General features: G+C 43.8%; 3 protein-coding genes across 3 annotated transcripts in view; all 3 read right to left on the reverse strand.

Annotated features, from left to right (window-relative positions):
• The window catches only part of LOC143955485 (uncharacterized), a 337730-nt gene that overhangs the window by 240996 nt on the left and 80852 nt on the right, over positions 1–15882 (reverse strand). The window lies entirely within an intron of this gene.
• The window catches only part of LOC143956087 (uncharacterized), a 73511-nt gene that overhangs the window by 9321 nt on the left and 48308 nt on the right, over positions 1–15882 (reverse strand). The window lies entirely within an intron of this gene.
• On the reverse strand, positions 152–14461 carry LOC143956021 (uncharacterized). Its single transcript, XM_077466154.1, has 3 exons — positions 14415–14461; positions 1272–1478; positions 152–1148 (listed from the first exon to the last, which is right to left on the reverse strand). The coding sequence occupies exons 1-3, from the start codon at positions 14427–14429 to the stop codon at positions 942–944; spliced, it is 429 nt and encodes a 142-aa protein (XP_077322280.1). The 5' UTR covers positions 14430–14461; the 3' UTR covers positions 152–941.

Consider the following 15882-nt stretch of genomic DNA (forward strand, 5'->3'; position numbering starts at 1 on the left):
CATGGACCTTAGTCAGAGAGGGAGGAAACAACGAGAACTGTCTTCTATAGGAGTGACAGTGATGAGGGGATTATAGGACGAGTGTCCCCTCCCCCTCTATCACTCATTGCCATCTTCCCAACTCAAGAAGTCCTGCACTTCCTTGTTTAGTCCATGATTTAGTCATGAATAACAGCGGGGCTGAGCCCCACCAGAGGTCAGAGAGTGAGGATGGGGGGAGAACAACCAAGATGAAGACTGGACTGATCCTGAAGACCCCCCATCATTGGGTTATTGACTCCTCCCCCATTATCACTTTCTGTTTAAGGTTCCAAAGTCTGAGGATGTTATCACATTATTATCAACATGTAAAAGTCTGTCCTCCAATCACATCATCAGATATAAAATGTCCAGCTGGTAGGAAATGGGTGTAACAAAAGAGAATACATATTATATATTAGTATCAGAATTATGTAATGGACAATATATATTATATAGTGAAGGGTCAGGATTCATAATATTGTTATTCGGTAATCAGTGGTGGATTAAATGTTTACTGGAGACAAGTTGCAGAGGTCCCACACCGCTCCTCCCATCTCCTGAGACTGCACTCAGTGACTTGGGTCTGAGACTATACAGACATATTCCATATACACCCGGCACAACCAGCAGACAACAGAGCAAGTAATCCCAAATGGCAAAGATAGAGACCCTGCTATACCCTGGCATGGGGCAGAAGACCCAAGACACATACCACTGGTGCCTAGGTTGAGCAATGCCTATAGTAAGAGTCAACATTTTGCTGATCCCCAGAATCTCCATAAATCCAGTCTAGAGACATAAATTGTGTCGGCAGCACAGAGAAGGAAGATTATCGGAGAGAAATCCAGGAATACAGGACGGGGAACACAACTCAGGAAAGTGACCAGGGGATTACAGGCTGATATCACCCAGCCCCCGCCCTACTCTGGACCAATCAGTGAGCAGTATGGGTGGAGGAATGGATTTAGTGTTAATGACCCACCTGTGCTGATCTCTGTAGGAGTGTCCTCCTCTATAAATGTCCCCGTTATTCCATCCTCCTCCATAGACTGCTGATCATCCCTCACATACCTCTCTTCTTCTTCTTCTGATTTCACCTCAAATTCTATATCGATTGGATCTCCACTCTAAACCAAGAAAATGAGAGAGAAAATCTTCTGTAAAATAAGAGCTTTAATATTGTGACATCACATAAAAAATCCACACATTGTCTCTGTAAGTGAATGTTCTAGATTCTCCGTCCCACCAACCTTGTAACAGTGGGGGATGGTGTGATCTTCCTGTGTGGAATTCCGGGAATACAGAGAACGGGGACATCTCTCTGGTGGGTTCCTGGTATTAGGCGACTCCATCATATCCTTATGTCCTTCTGAAAACTCCTCCATAACCCCATACTCCTCATCCTCCTCTTTATACTCTTCTTTGACAAAAATATTATCATAGCCAAGGTTTCCAATCTGAAATATATTATAAAACATTTATTGTAACACACATGCTTGTGCATAATGTATAACTACCAGTGATTGTTCCTCATCTACCTGATGATGGTGGGGGATGGTGTGATCTTCCTGTGTGGAATCCCGGGAATACAGAGGACGGGGACATCTCTCTGGTGGGTTTATGTTACTTGATTGCTCCATCATGATGTCCTTCTAAAAGCTGCTTCATCACACCATACTCCTCATCCTCCTCTTTATACTCTTATTTAACAACAATATTATTGATAGGATCAGAGTTCTAGCTTAAGTTATGACTTGACATTATTTGTACAAAATTGCTGTGTTAAGAGATAGGTATTGTGAAAAGTGTAAAGTCACTCAGACTACGCCCATCTGCTGACCACACGATGGGGAAAGGCTGTTTTTTTTCCCTTATTATGGTACTTTTGTTTCGTATGACTCGTCAATTTTGAGTGTATAAGAACTGCAAACAATAAACGTCAGAGGGCCATTCAGCTTGGATTTGGGCTACAGAAAAGGTCTCCTGTATTTCATTTCTATCAGAAGCATAAGATTTGAACTCAGCATTACAAAGAGGAAAAGCAATTGGTTTGAGAATTGCACTTAACAATTTTGGCGCCCGAAGAACAGGGACTCATCAATGATCCTACTAGAGGTGGACGAAAAGGAGCTGACGGAGCCATAACACTGGGGCACTTCGGGAACCACAGACCACGAAGCCTGGCCAGGTAAGAGAAAGCCTTTATTTCTCTTTATACTCTGAGCTTCCCTGATTTATGCCTTTAGTCAGTTCTGTCAGAAACGGGTCTCCACGCAGCATATTAACTGCAACCTCTGTAGGGGTGAGTCTTGAACTATTATACCTTTGTTTTGCTGATAATTTGTTGTCTGTCCATGTTGGGTGAAAGAATGAGCCATGTTTAGGATGGTATGAATTAGAAGGAGGATTGATGAACTAGGCAAGTGAAAGCGCCCTTTCGGGTGGTTACGCGCCTATGCTTAACCTTCACATCTAAGTCATAAACCATAAGACTGGTTAAAAGTATAAGCCCTGTCTGCTCCATAAAGCAGGGATAAGAGTGCACGAGAGGGATCCGAGATACGGGGGGGAATAAGGTCTCCATAAGCCCGGAGATCTAGTCGGATACCTGGCCACTTAAAGGAATGCTTGTATATGTTGTAGCCGTCAGTCTGGTCATAATATTTGTCAGTTGGCTAGCATATAAAGTAATTCGATTTCAGAAATCTCATCCCGGGGAGGTTTTTTTTTAGTATTCTAGCACCCTAGGAGGAAGGCAATGAGGAACTGTTGTAGGGTCCCGCATACACACTTTTATCTTTTGGGACATATAACAGTGTCCCACACGCTACCTAGGCACGGACTGTTAGAATGGGTCAGAGGTACACAAAACCCCGTCAAGGAACTGTGGCCCACTATACGGTGCCACAGATAATTAAGAACATATATGGGACAGATGAAGCACAAAATTTAAAAACCATACTTCATAAATTCAAGGTAAAAGGAGCAGCGGGTTTAGACCCAGATGTGTGGAAGGAAATAAAAAGGGACAGACAAGGAGAGGTGTTAGAGAAGCAATGGATGCGTCAGGTTCAGTGCTTAATTGAGGTCTCTAATAGAGCGAAAGAGGAGGGGTGGAAATATAACCCAGATTGTGATGGTTGGGACATGAAGGATAGAAGAACAAAAAATGCTGAGGCTCTGGTTGACCCCAGCTCAGCCATTCCACCCTCATACACTGACATAGAACATAAACCATATAAGATATATCCTTCACTCCAAGGCAGGGGATGGGTTTGTCAGGTTTGTGGAACACAAAACCCAGAATGGGCAATAGAGTGTGTGCATTGTGGGGCACAAAAACCTCATCCAGAAACTGTAGCCCCCGTACGCACTGATACACACATTGTACAGGTAAATAATCCGGAATTCGGACAAGTAGCCCATCCAAATGCCCCACCTACTGTTACTCGTAGGATGCAGATAAGGACCTGGGCACCATGGACACCAGACGCCCTTATGGCACTAATACAGAATGCCCCAGACCCAGTAGCGAAAACCATCTGCGTTTTGTAGATTTGTAAGACAGTTGATGGATACACATGATGCAACATGGCAAGATGGGGAAGATTTGTGTAGACATAAAATGACTCCTACTCTGTTTCAGCAATTTGTGGCAGAAATAGGTCCGCACCGACCTATAGACCATTTTGACTCAGGCGGCAACCAACAGGCAGGACACGTCAGACACATAGATTCAAGGGCCCCATTTGTTGTTAGGTTGGAAGCTTTCTGTATGGCAAAACAAATAGAGAGAGGGTCCATATCACCCATGAAACAAACTCCAGGACAGACAGTATCAGACTTTTACTTATCTATGGAAAGTATGATGGCAGATGAAGGATTGGATTTGGCTCAGCCAACTACGATCCGAGCCTTCAATAGACAATTTATGGAAGGATTAATTCCACAGATAAGTGAAAGACTGAAAGCCTGTACACCGGAGTGGAGAGCAACTAGAGATAGAGGAACATTGTTGCAAAAAGCACAGGGAATAGAGGCTGACCTGGTAGAGACGAAAACCCGAAGACACCCTACTGTTAATGCCATAACCACCCCACAAGATAGGGAATATGGACAGTATCGAAAACCTTTGACTTGTCACTACTGCAACAAAATTGGCCACATGAAACGCTATTGTAGGAGAAGAATGAGAGATGAGGGAGACGACTTTTCATCTCCAGCCAGGTTTGATACTAGATATGGATCTAGGCAGGCCTCCAGTCCTAATCAATCGGAGGATCAGAGGGCATGACTCGCTCCTGTCTTAGGAAAATCACATAAAAAAATGTTACACATCCCAATACAAATAGACAATAAAAACATCTCATGTTTAGTGGACAGTGGAGCTTCGCGCAGCCTGCTTTCAGACTCGGTGATACGGCCCGGCCAGGAGTCCACTGAAACAGTATTAATTACGGGGTATGATGGAATTTTATCTGACGCTCCCCTGACAAAGCCCCTGAAGGTTAAAGTTGGATTTTTCTTACTCGGTTTTTAATATCACGGGGAGCACCAACAAATCTGCTGGGAGCAGATATTTTACAAAAATTGGGAGCCAATATTGCATATCATACGGATGGTACAGTAACATTAACGATAGATGAGGAACAACACCTCGACACGTGTAATGTGATCCAATATTTTGAGGAGGAGCCCGAAATTCTGTGTCACCCTCCTCCAGATATATATCAGGCTCTGCAGACACTCCCAGAAGATTTGTGGGAAAGTCATCAAGCAGATGTTGGTTTACTACCTGTTTCCCCAGTTAAATTGCAGTTGATTCCAGGTGCCGTCCTACCCCAGCTGAAACAATATCCCCTTAGTGCGCCGCAAGAAGCAGCTATAGCTACACAAATACAATCTCTGCTTAAAGCGGGGGCATTGAAGGAAGTAAAATCACCCGCTAATACTCCCTTGTATCCAGTAAAAAAGAAGCCCGGCACTGACAGTCAAGTCAAATATAGAATGGTACAGGACTTGCGGGCAGTGAATAAAATCTTGGCACCCATGACACCTTTAGTACCAAACCCCCACACACTGTTGTCACAGGTGCCATCCACCAGTACGCATTTTTTGGAAATAGACTTGGCTAACGCCTTCTTTTCTGTGCCATTGGTGGAAGAATGCCAACTATGGTTCGCATTTTCCTTCAAAAATAAACAACTAACCTGGACACGCCTACCGCAAGGAATGGCGCATTCGCCAACCCTCTATTCACAGGCTCTACAAACAGTGCTAGAGGAATGGTTACCTCCAGACTCTTGTGTATTGCTATAATATGTGGATGACCTATTGCTATGCTGTCCAGATAGGGAAGGAGGGTAATATGGCGCTCGCTGGGGATCCCAAGAATATATTGTAGTATAGTCACAAAATATTAGTGTAAAAAATTGTTAGTATAAAAGATTGGTCGTTTTTATGTAGCCAAAGTATATCAGTTTTTGTGTGAGTTTTAGATATGTCCACACACCAGTATCGTCGATGAGAAGTTCAGGGTCTTTGTGGATCATCAGGGTGGTCCGTGAGGGGGATCAGCAGTACAGGCTGTACCCTAAAAGGCTGCCAGTCTTAAAGCAAGAAGAAGCTCTAGGAAACCAGGAAATAGAGAAAGAGACGGCGCCCTCTAAGTGCAGCAGTAAAGTTGCTCAAATTTATTAGAAATGGTTAAAAAATACTCACATTAAATTAGTGGTGTACAGGCACATCAGGGATAAAATGTTTCATCCGTAAGTCCATGAGGGCGACTCGCAGGGCTGTAAGGCAAAGTTTCCGGCATCTGACTTTTTTTGATCGATGGTTGGTGTTTTGGTCTGCCTAGCCCGTCTCCTGAGGACATCGACTCCCCGAACACCGGACTAAAGGCACCAAAGCTACCAGCACTACCCTGATTGCTCTGACCACTCCAAGGAAATACATGGAATAGACCAAAACACCAACCATCGGTCAAAAAAAGTGGACTTACGGATGAAACATTTTATCCCTGATGTGCCTGTACACCACTAATTTAATGTGAGTGTTTTTTAACCATTTCTAATAAATTTGAGCAACTTTACTGCTGCACTTAGAGGGCACCATCTCTTTCTCTATGTCCAGATAGGGAAACATGTCTCCATGCCACTTTGGCACTTTTGCAATTCTTGGCAAAAAAGGGTTGCAAGGTTAACAGGAAAAAGTTACAAGTGTGTCAGGAAAAAGTTGTCTTCTTAGGACATTGCATATCACAAGGAACAAGACATCTCACAGACGAGAGAGTACAGGCGATAAAGGGAATCTTACCCCCACGAAATTTCAAACAATTGCGTATGTTTCTGGGTATCGTGTCATATTGTAGACAATGGATACCCCACGCTAGCTTTTTGATGCAGCCATTACACGATTGTTTGAAAATTGTACCGTATATGCTTACAGAAGTAGCTTATGAGTCGTTTGTCACTTTGAAACAGTTGTTGATTTCTGCACCGGCTCTAGGTATCCCTGATTATACAAAGACATTCCATTTATACATTGCTGAGATCACCGGACATGCAACAGGAATTTTGACACAGTCACATATAAAACAAAGGCCCGTTGCTTACTTCTCAGCAGCACTAGATCCAGTGTCCAGAGGTTCACCGTCCTGTGTACGGGCGGTAGCAGCAGTGTCAATAATTATAGATAAGTCATCAGAAATTGTTCTAGACAATCCAGTTGTAGTGCACACCACACATGACATACATGCAATCTTGTCTCAAGTACAGCCCAAACACATTTCAATGGCTAGGCAACTAAGGTTACAGTGTACTTTACTTTTACCTCCAAATGTCACTTTTCAGCGCTGTACAACTTTAAATTTGGCCACCTTTTTGCCTCTTCAGTCACCAGATTTGACAAGGGGGAATAAGGAGGAAGGAGATGAGGAAACTGACAATCTTCTGTTTAGAGAGATAGTTGAACACGACTGTTTTCAGCTCATGGAACAAGAGACAATGGGGTTCCCTCATGTTATAGATACACCAATTTTAGACGCTGAGCACACTTTGTATATAGATGGCAGCAGATTTGCTGATGATAAAGGAAGATATCACACAGGATATGCAGTAGTAACTGATACACAGGTGATTGAAGCGCAGCCCTTACCAGCCCACATGTCAGCACAGGAAGCAGAATTAAAAGCTTTAGAACAAGCCTTAGAATATTCGCAAGGACAAGAAGGAAATATTTACACTGACTCTGCCTACGCTTATGGTGTAGCGCACGATTTCGGCCATATATGGAGAGCTCGAGGGTATCAGACAGCAGCAGGCACACCAGTAAAGCATGCGGAAGGAATAAAACGGGTTTTGACACATCTTCAAAAAGTTAAAAGGGTAGCCATCTTGAAGATAGCGGCACACACAAGTGCAAAGACAAGGGAAGCAAAAGGAAATGCCTTTGCAGATTTAACTGCGAAACAGGCAGCCCAGAAAGAGATGTACCCTGAGACAGTGGCAGTGGCCAGTACAGTAAAGCCTTCATGGCAACAGTTGAGCAAGCTACAGGAGCAAGCGGCGGACAGTGAAAGAGACAAGTGGGTAAGGATGGGAGCCCAAATTGACCCTGACAATGTATGGAGGGCAGGAGGTAAAGTATGCCTACCGGCGTCTCTGTATCCAGCCATGGCCATGGCAATCCACCTACCTACCCATGTCAGTTCCAATTCCATGTATAGAATTGTGAACCAAGGATGGCTTGCACCAGGATTCAGTAGTATGGCCAGAAACACTACTGTGCAGCATGCCAAATCTGTCTCCTGAATAATCCAGGACAAAAAGTAAAAACGCCACGAAAACACCAAGCTCGGGCCCAGTACTCCTTTCAAAGGCTGCAAATTGACTACATACAGTTGCCAAAAAGTGGCCCCTTTGAATTTGTACTTGTGTGCATCGATATCCATTAAAATCAGCCACAGCAAAAGCCACGGCTAAGAAACTGATCACTGAATTAATCCCAAGGTTCGGATTACCTGAAACAATAGAATCAGATAGGGGGACACACTTTACAGGTGAAGTAATGCAGAATGTGATGACCATGTTAGGGGTTCAACAGAGTTTCCACACCCCTTATCACCCACAGAGTTCAGGATCAATAGAAAGAGTAAATGGGACAATAAAGCTAAAAATACAGAAAGCCATGCAAGAGTTAAACAAGCCATGGCCAGAATGCCTGCCTTTGGCTTTGTTCTCCATAAGATATACCCCAACAGGAAAAACAGGGTTGTCTCCATATGAGATACTTTTTGGGAATGCACCTAGATTAGGTTTATACTTTCCACAGAGTATGCAATTGCAATGTGATAGTTTGACTGCATATGTGATACAATTACAACAGCATCTAACCAAGATCCACAAGAATGTGTATTCTTCCCTTCCAGATCCCAACTCTATAGCAGGTACTCATTCGCTGAGCCCCGGAGATTGGGTCTATGTAAAGAAACATACCAGAAAAGCTTTAGAGCCACGGTTTGAAGGACCATATCAAGTACTGCTGACCACTCCCACATCGGTCAAGTTGGAGGGAAAAGCAGCCTGGATCCACGCATCACACTGCAAAAAGAGTCCTGAACCGAGAGAAACAGAATGATGATCTTTCTAACTATGATAATAGTGCTTGAATGTTTTCAAATGTTTGTTTACACATGGACTCCCGGTATCAATGTAACAGTTCATGAAAACAGTACTGATCTTAGATGGATAAATCAGGATAAGAGTATAACGCAATATCCTTACTATGAATGGTATACTGTGGGAAATTTCACTGTAACAGGAAAGGAGGGTCCTTTTTACATGATGCAGAATGTGGATTCACCAGTAGTGTGGATAAAAGCTAAGTCATAAGCACAAGTAAACATAACTTTCCATTGGAGCAGTGGCGGCCCGCCCATAGGGGGCGCCCGGGCGCCGCCCCCCTCTCTCCCTAGGTGTAAAAAAAAAAAAAGTAAAAAAAATAAAAAAAAAAAGTTAAAAAAAAAAAAAAAAAAAAGGGCCCTTTAAGACATTAAAAAAAAAAAAAAAATGTCATTTAACAATTTGACATAGTGTACTGTGGCGCCGGTCACAGTGCACTATGAGAAACGCCACGTCGATGCAATCACAAGATTGCATCCATGGCGCTTCATTTGCGGGTTAAAAACCCGCCTTGCGGCGCACTGCAGAACGCCGACTAGCTTCCGCCCGTAAAATCACTGTGATTCTACGGGCGGGAGCATTGTCATTCTTAGACAGGCAGTCACTTCCGGCTTTCGGCTGCTTCACAAAACCCGGAAGTGACGTTGGCAGCTCCGTTCCTTAGCCCGAGCGGAGCTGCCAGACAGTGAGACAGGTGAGTCACCGCATAAAGGCTTTCTAGTTTCTACTTTGTTGAGAATGTTCATGCATTTAGCTGAATGAATGCAAAAAGCTTTCACAGCCAGAAAGGTTTCCCCAGGCCAGGCGACTTTTGCCGTGGCCAATCAGAGAATGAGCTCTGAAGGGGGAACTCCATGCCAAATTTCTGAAAAAAAATTTGGCGTGGGTTCCCCCTCCGAGAGCATACCAGGCCCTTAGGTCTGGTATGGATTCCAAAGGGAACCCCCTACGCCGAAAAAACGGCGTGGGGGTCCCCCCCCAGATCCACACCAGACCCTTATCCGAGCACGCTACCCGGCCGGCCAGGAAAGGGGGTGGGGACGAGGCGCGTGCCCTCAACATGGGGGGGGTGCCTTGGGGGAGGGGGGGGCGTGCGGCCCCCCCCACCCCAAAGCACCTTGTCCCCATGTTGATGAGGACAAGGGCCTCTTCCCGACAACCCTGGCCGTTGGTTGTTGGGGTCTGCGGGCTTGGGGCTTATCGGAATCCGGGAGCCCCCTTTAATAAGGGGGCCCCGGATACCGGCCCCCCCACCCTATGTGAATGAGTATGGGGTACAATGTACCCCTACCCATTCACCTGTGAAAAAAAGTACAAAAAAAAACACAACACAGGGTTAAAATATTTTATTGCACAGCTCCGGGGGTCTTCCGTCTTCGGGGGTCTTCTCGCCGGACTCCTCCGCTATCTTCTTGTAGCTCTTTTGCTAGCGGAGGAGCCCGGCTTTCTTCCTCGCCGCCGGCCTCTTCTTCCAAATTCGGGGGTCTTGTCCCCCTCTTCGGTTCTTCTGCCGGGCCACCGCGCCTTCTTATAGCTCTTTTACAGGCGGTGGCCCGGTCTTCTATCGCTGCCGCCGCCGCCCGTTCTTCTTCTTCTTCTTCTTCTTCTCCTTCTTCTCCAGGAGATGTTGCCTCGACGATCTCCCTGGCCGGAATGCCAGGGACGCGCTGCGCTGCCACTTATATAGGGACAATGGGGCGGTGTCACATGGGTTGATGTCACATGGGTTGGTCACATGGGTTGATGTCACAGTCGCCATGTGACATCAACCCATGTGACCAACCCATGTGACATCAACCCATGTGACACCGCCCCATTGTCCCTATATAAGTGGCAGCGCAGCACGTCCCTGGCATTCCGGCCAGGGAGATCGTAGAGGCAACATCTCCTGGAGAAGAAGAAGAAGAACGGGCGGCGGCGGCGGCGGCGACAGAAGACCGGGCCACCACCTGTAAAAGAGCTATAAGAAGGCGCAGTGGCCTGGCAGAAGAACCGAAGAGGGGGACAAGACCCCCGAAGTCGGGAGAAGAGGCCGGCGGCGAGAAAGAAAGCCGGGCTCCTCCGCTAGCAAAAGAGCTACAAGAAGATAGCGGAGGAGTCCGGCGAGAAGACCCCCGAAGACGGAAGACCCCCGGAGCTGTGCAATAAAATATTTTAACCCGGTGTTGTGTTTTTTTTGTACTTTTTTTTCACAGGTGAATGGGTAGGGGTACATTGTACCCCATACTCATTCACATAGGGTGGGGGGCCGGTATCCGGGGCCCCCTTATTAAAGGGGGCTCCCGGATTCCGATAAGCCCCCCGCCCGCAGACCCCGACAACCAACGGCCAGGGTTGTCGGGAAGAGGCCCTTGTCCTCATCAACATGGGGACAAGGTGCTTTGGGGTGGGGCCTGGTACGGCTTAGGAGGGGGGGGGCGCCCGCTCGTCCCCACCCCCTTTCCTGGCCGGCCGGGTAGCGTGCTCGGATAAGGGTCTGGTGTGGATCTGGGGGGACCCCCACGCCGTAGGGGGTTCCTCTTGGAATCCATACCAGACCTAAGGGCCTGGTATGCCCTCGGAGGGGGGAACCCACGCCAATTTTTTTTTCAGATTACATAAAGGGCGTGTTTTATGGGAAGTGGGAGGGGCCAAAATGATGGGCGGGGTCATGATGGGCGGGGTCTGGCGCCCCCCCATCCAAAAACTTCACCAGCCGCCACTGCATTGGAGGGATAATTTACCATGACCCTTTAATAACACACCACATAAATGTCATAAGTTAGGTCCATCTGAAACATGGAGGGAAGTATTTGACAAAACACAAATGTTACTTTCTACCCCAGATTCCCAAACCTACAGGAACCTACAGAGAGGAAAGGGTCCCAGACCAGTAAGTGGAAGTGAACAATTCAATCTAACAGGTCCTATTAGTGCAAATCAATCTGCAACTTATATTTGTGCAGCATGGTATTTTGTACCAATAAGGAAATCAGGTAAAACAACAGGAGGATATATACAATGGCAACATTATGGTTTCGATATAAAGATAGAGGACACTCTACCTACCATCTTTGAATCCTCTGTATTAACTCCTATTCCTAAATCTTGCATAAATGTTTCGGTATCACAACAGAAAACAAAAATCAAATTTAATGTAACTTTTCCCCAGCTACCAGAGTGTAGGTATCGACAAGAATGGTATGATACAGTTCTGGGAGCTGCAGGAACCGGAATGGGAGTAATGAATGGGATACAGATGGAAATGATACAAAATAAGTGGAAACGTGCAGGAAGTCACATAGCTGATAGTTTAATAATCACAAGCAAATGGTTACCTACAACATTTGAAACACAAATTAGCCAGGTACAGTTAACTAAATATCTCAATATTATGGTTAATCACACAGCACTAGCCAGTTTGTAGTTGTGGAAAGCAAATCAAAAGTTCATAAACATTACTCAATGTGCTTTCTCTACACTATCTTATCACATTCAAATTAATAGAGCTCGAGATGAGCTACGATTGGGGAATTATCACACTTGGATGAACTATTTCAAGGGTTTAAATTTAGAAAGTACATGGTTTGAAGTACCAGGAAAAGAAGTTGAATGTGAGGAAAGATGGTGTGCTGGAAGATTTGATGTATATATAAAGTAGAAAGGATTGAGGTAATGTGTAAGTTAATAGTAATGCCACTCTTGATAGGAAAGGATCTACCTGAATTTTGGTATCCTGAGATCTATGGACATTATGTAGATACACAAAACATGACTCATGATCTAAGTCTATGTGCTAAAACTAATAAGGGAATAGCTTGTGGAAGAAGTTCTCCAGTCTATGAACCTTGTTTATTGAAACATCAATCTAATATATGTAAGTTTCAGAGACTACCAGTAAGTGTAGGAAACAGATTTATGGAGATAGGACCACAACATATTTGTTTAGTTACAAATGATCAGGAAACTATGGAAAGTTAAAATAAAACAGCTCCTTATTCAGCATGTGTAAAGAACGTTAAAATGCTTAAATGGCAGAATGAAACTTTCCTTTTTGAACCAGATGCACATAGAATATTTAATCAAGAATGGACGGTAGATAACCTTACTGATACTACCCCTTTCATAATATCATTAGAGCCCTTACAACAAATCTTAAATGAGTCCGAAATACTTAGAAAACACATAGAGACACAGGAACATACCCTTCAAAATAATCTAATATCTGCAGTTATAGATAAAGGAAAATTAATACATTTATCTTCACAGATAAGAGATGAAACTACCCACCATTGGTACGATGTTTTCAGTGGGTGGTCCCCTACCGCCACTACTATACTTAATTGGATGTTGAGTCCTATACTAATACTTATGTTTGCTTTTGCTATAATGACAATTATTAATTGTTGTATATACAAGAGAATTCAAAAGAAAGTTAAATTAATGAATAGGGGTGCCCTATAGAACTCTGAGTTTGGGATTATGAGTTGACGTCACCCTTCTCTTTGATTCTCTTTGCTTTTGAGATGCTGATATGGAACTGGGGGATGAGGACATTATTCTCCTCTGACAACCCGCGGTCAGGGATAGTACTCAGGAAAGTATTGGCTATAACTTATGAGTAAGGACCCAGAGTTGGGAGAAGGATGATGTCAAAGGGGGAAAATGATAGGATCAGAGTTCTAGCTTAAGTTATGACTTGACATTATTTGTACAAAATTGCTGTGTTAAGAGATAGGTATTGTGAAAAGTGTAAAGTCACTCAGACTACGCCCATCTGCTGACCACACGATGGGGAAAGGCTGTTTTTTTTCCCTTATTATGGTACTTTTGTTTCGTATGACTCGTCAATTTTGAGTGCATAAGAACTGTGCAAACAATAAACGTTTGGGCCATTCAGCTTGGATTTGGGCTACAGAAAAGATCTCCTGTATTTCATTTCTATCAGAAGCATAAGATTTGAACTCAGCATTACAAAGAGGAAAAGCAATTGGTTTGAGAATTGCACTTAACAATTATCATCCCCGATGTTTCCACTCTGAATATATAATAAAACATTTGTTGTAACAAACATGATTGTGTATAAATCCTATCGGTGATTGTTACCCATCTACCTGATCATGGTGGGGGATGGTGTGAAAGAATATCTGAGACTTGGATCAATATGGAAAAATTTGTTTTCAGGACATTCTTTCTACAAATTAAATTTTCCATCTTTCTTCCTATTTGAACCTTCTAAAATAAAGACATACATATTCCAATCCCCCACTACTAATAAAAGTCATATAATCCGTTAGTATAGACTGATGAGGTGAGAAGGTGATTGGTGGGAAAGGTGACACACCAACAAAATGAAGACAATGTTCCGACCCCGTAACTGGAGGAACGTTCTGATCCTGAAGGGGTAAATCTGCCTGTGTGGTGTAATAATTGCCCTCTGTAGGTCATGTATGGTCAGGATGGTCATTGTCTTGTCTATTTTTAGTCAGGGCTGTTTGTTTAAAGGAACATATTACTAGAATTTATCTCCAACATGAAGGAAATGTTCCGGCCCCGTAAATGGGGGAATGTTCTGCCCTTGAAGGGGTTAATCTAGGTTTCCACACTATATATGTGTGTATCATCATCTGCTGGAGATAAAAACATGTCACAGTGACTATGGAGGAAGAGGACGGACATGACCGGGGGGGGGGGGTTACTGGGTGTATATAGAAAATAAGATCTTATTACCTCCTCTTCTGCCATTTCCAGCAATGTCTTCTTTCTACTTCCTCGGATTGACCTTCAACCCGGAACTTCCTGTCTGTACCTGACATCACTTCCTGTCTAGGTAGACGTGAGATCACCACCTTGTGGAGCTCAGAGGAATTGCAGTATCTCGAAGTACGAACACGACCTTGTGATCTGTGTATGTACTGTATATCCTTATAGATGGGGGTCACCTCCACTCCCAACAAGGGGGAGAGAAATATATATATATATATATATATATATATATATATATATATATATATATATATATAATATTCTTAGATTATAAGCTCTAACGAGCCGGGCCCTCCGATTCCTCCTGTATTGAATTGTATTGTAACTGTACTGTCTGCCCTCAGGTTGTAAAGAGCTGTAGAAACTGTCCGCACTATACAAATCCTGTATTATAATAATATATATTTTTTTATCCATAATTTTTTTATTTTTTTATCCATACATTTTTTATTTTATCAAAAGAGAACATAACAATTAAGATTGTTGCAAATGGTACATGTCATTGTAATGTAAAAACATTGTAAAGGCATATAAAATAGGCTTCGTTCAAATCTTGATGGCCCAATCCAGCCTACCCCCGAATGTAGGTCTGGGAGGTCACCACATTGAGCCGCTAGTCAGCCTGTACAACTATAAGTAAGGGAATAACATTGGGAAGGGGGAGGTTAACAATATAGGAAATTCAGAGATTAGAGGATAACATAGATAGTGTTCTACATCCGCCTATTACTTAGTTAATTGAACGGATTATTTCAGGCTGTGGGGTAAGTTAGAATTTGCATTCTTTGAAATAATTGGAGGCTCCAGGGTGGGATATCCAAGTCTTCCATTTTTTACTAAATGTGGTAATGGAATGATTTTTGTAAGCAAGCATTGATTCAAATTGTGCTTGTGTATTCAGTCTGGTTATAACAGTAGATAGGTCGGGTGCTTTTGTGACAAAATCATAAAAATAGTAGTGGACCCACCAAAACGCCCACCCACTTTTTGGGATCAAAACGTTTTTTTTCGCCGCCTGTAGGAAATGTAAGGCCTATAGGGAGGTCTCCAGACCAATTAGAGCATTGGAAAGTTTCTCTTCCCCAGTTAATAATCGTAATTTTTGTCATTAACCAGTTCATTACTTGTAAGCCCCCCGTACACACGGTCTGAAATTCCGACGGACAAGGTCCAATCGGATTATATTGTCGGAACATCCGATCGTGTGTGGGCCCTATCGGACTTTTTCTGTCGGTGATTCCGACGGCAAAAATTTGAGAGCAGGATCTCAAATTTTCCGACAACAAAATCCGATCTGACTTTTTCCCAATTGTTTTGTAGAGAATTCCGATCGGACAAAGTGCCACGCATGCTCAGGTCAAAGTACGAGAGCAAAGCTATTGGCTACTAGCCTGAACGCAGTCCTGTCGTAACGAACGAACGTTATCACGTT

Source organism: Lithobates pipiens, unplaced genomic scaffold, assembly GCF_037356315.1.
Source record: "Lithobates pipiens isolate NorthernLeopardFrog02 unplaced genomic scaffold, aLitPip1_a1.2 Scaffold_35, whole genome shotgun sequence".
NCBI lineage: Eukaryota > Metazoa > Chordata > Amphibia > Anura > Ranidae > Lithobates > Lithobates pipiens.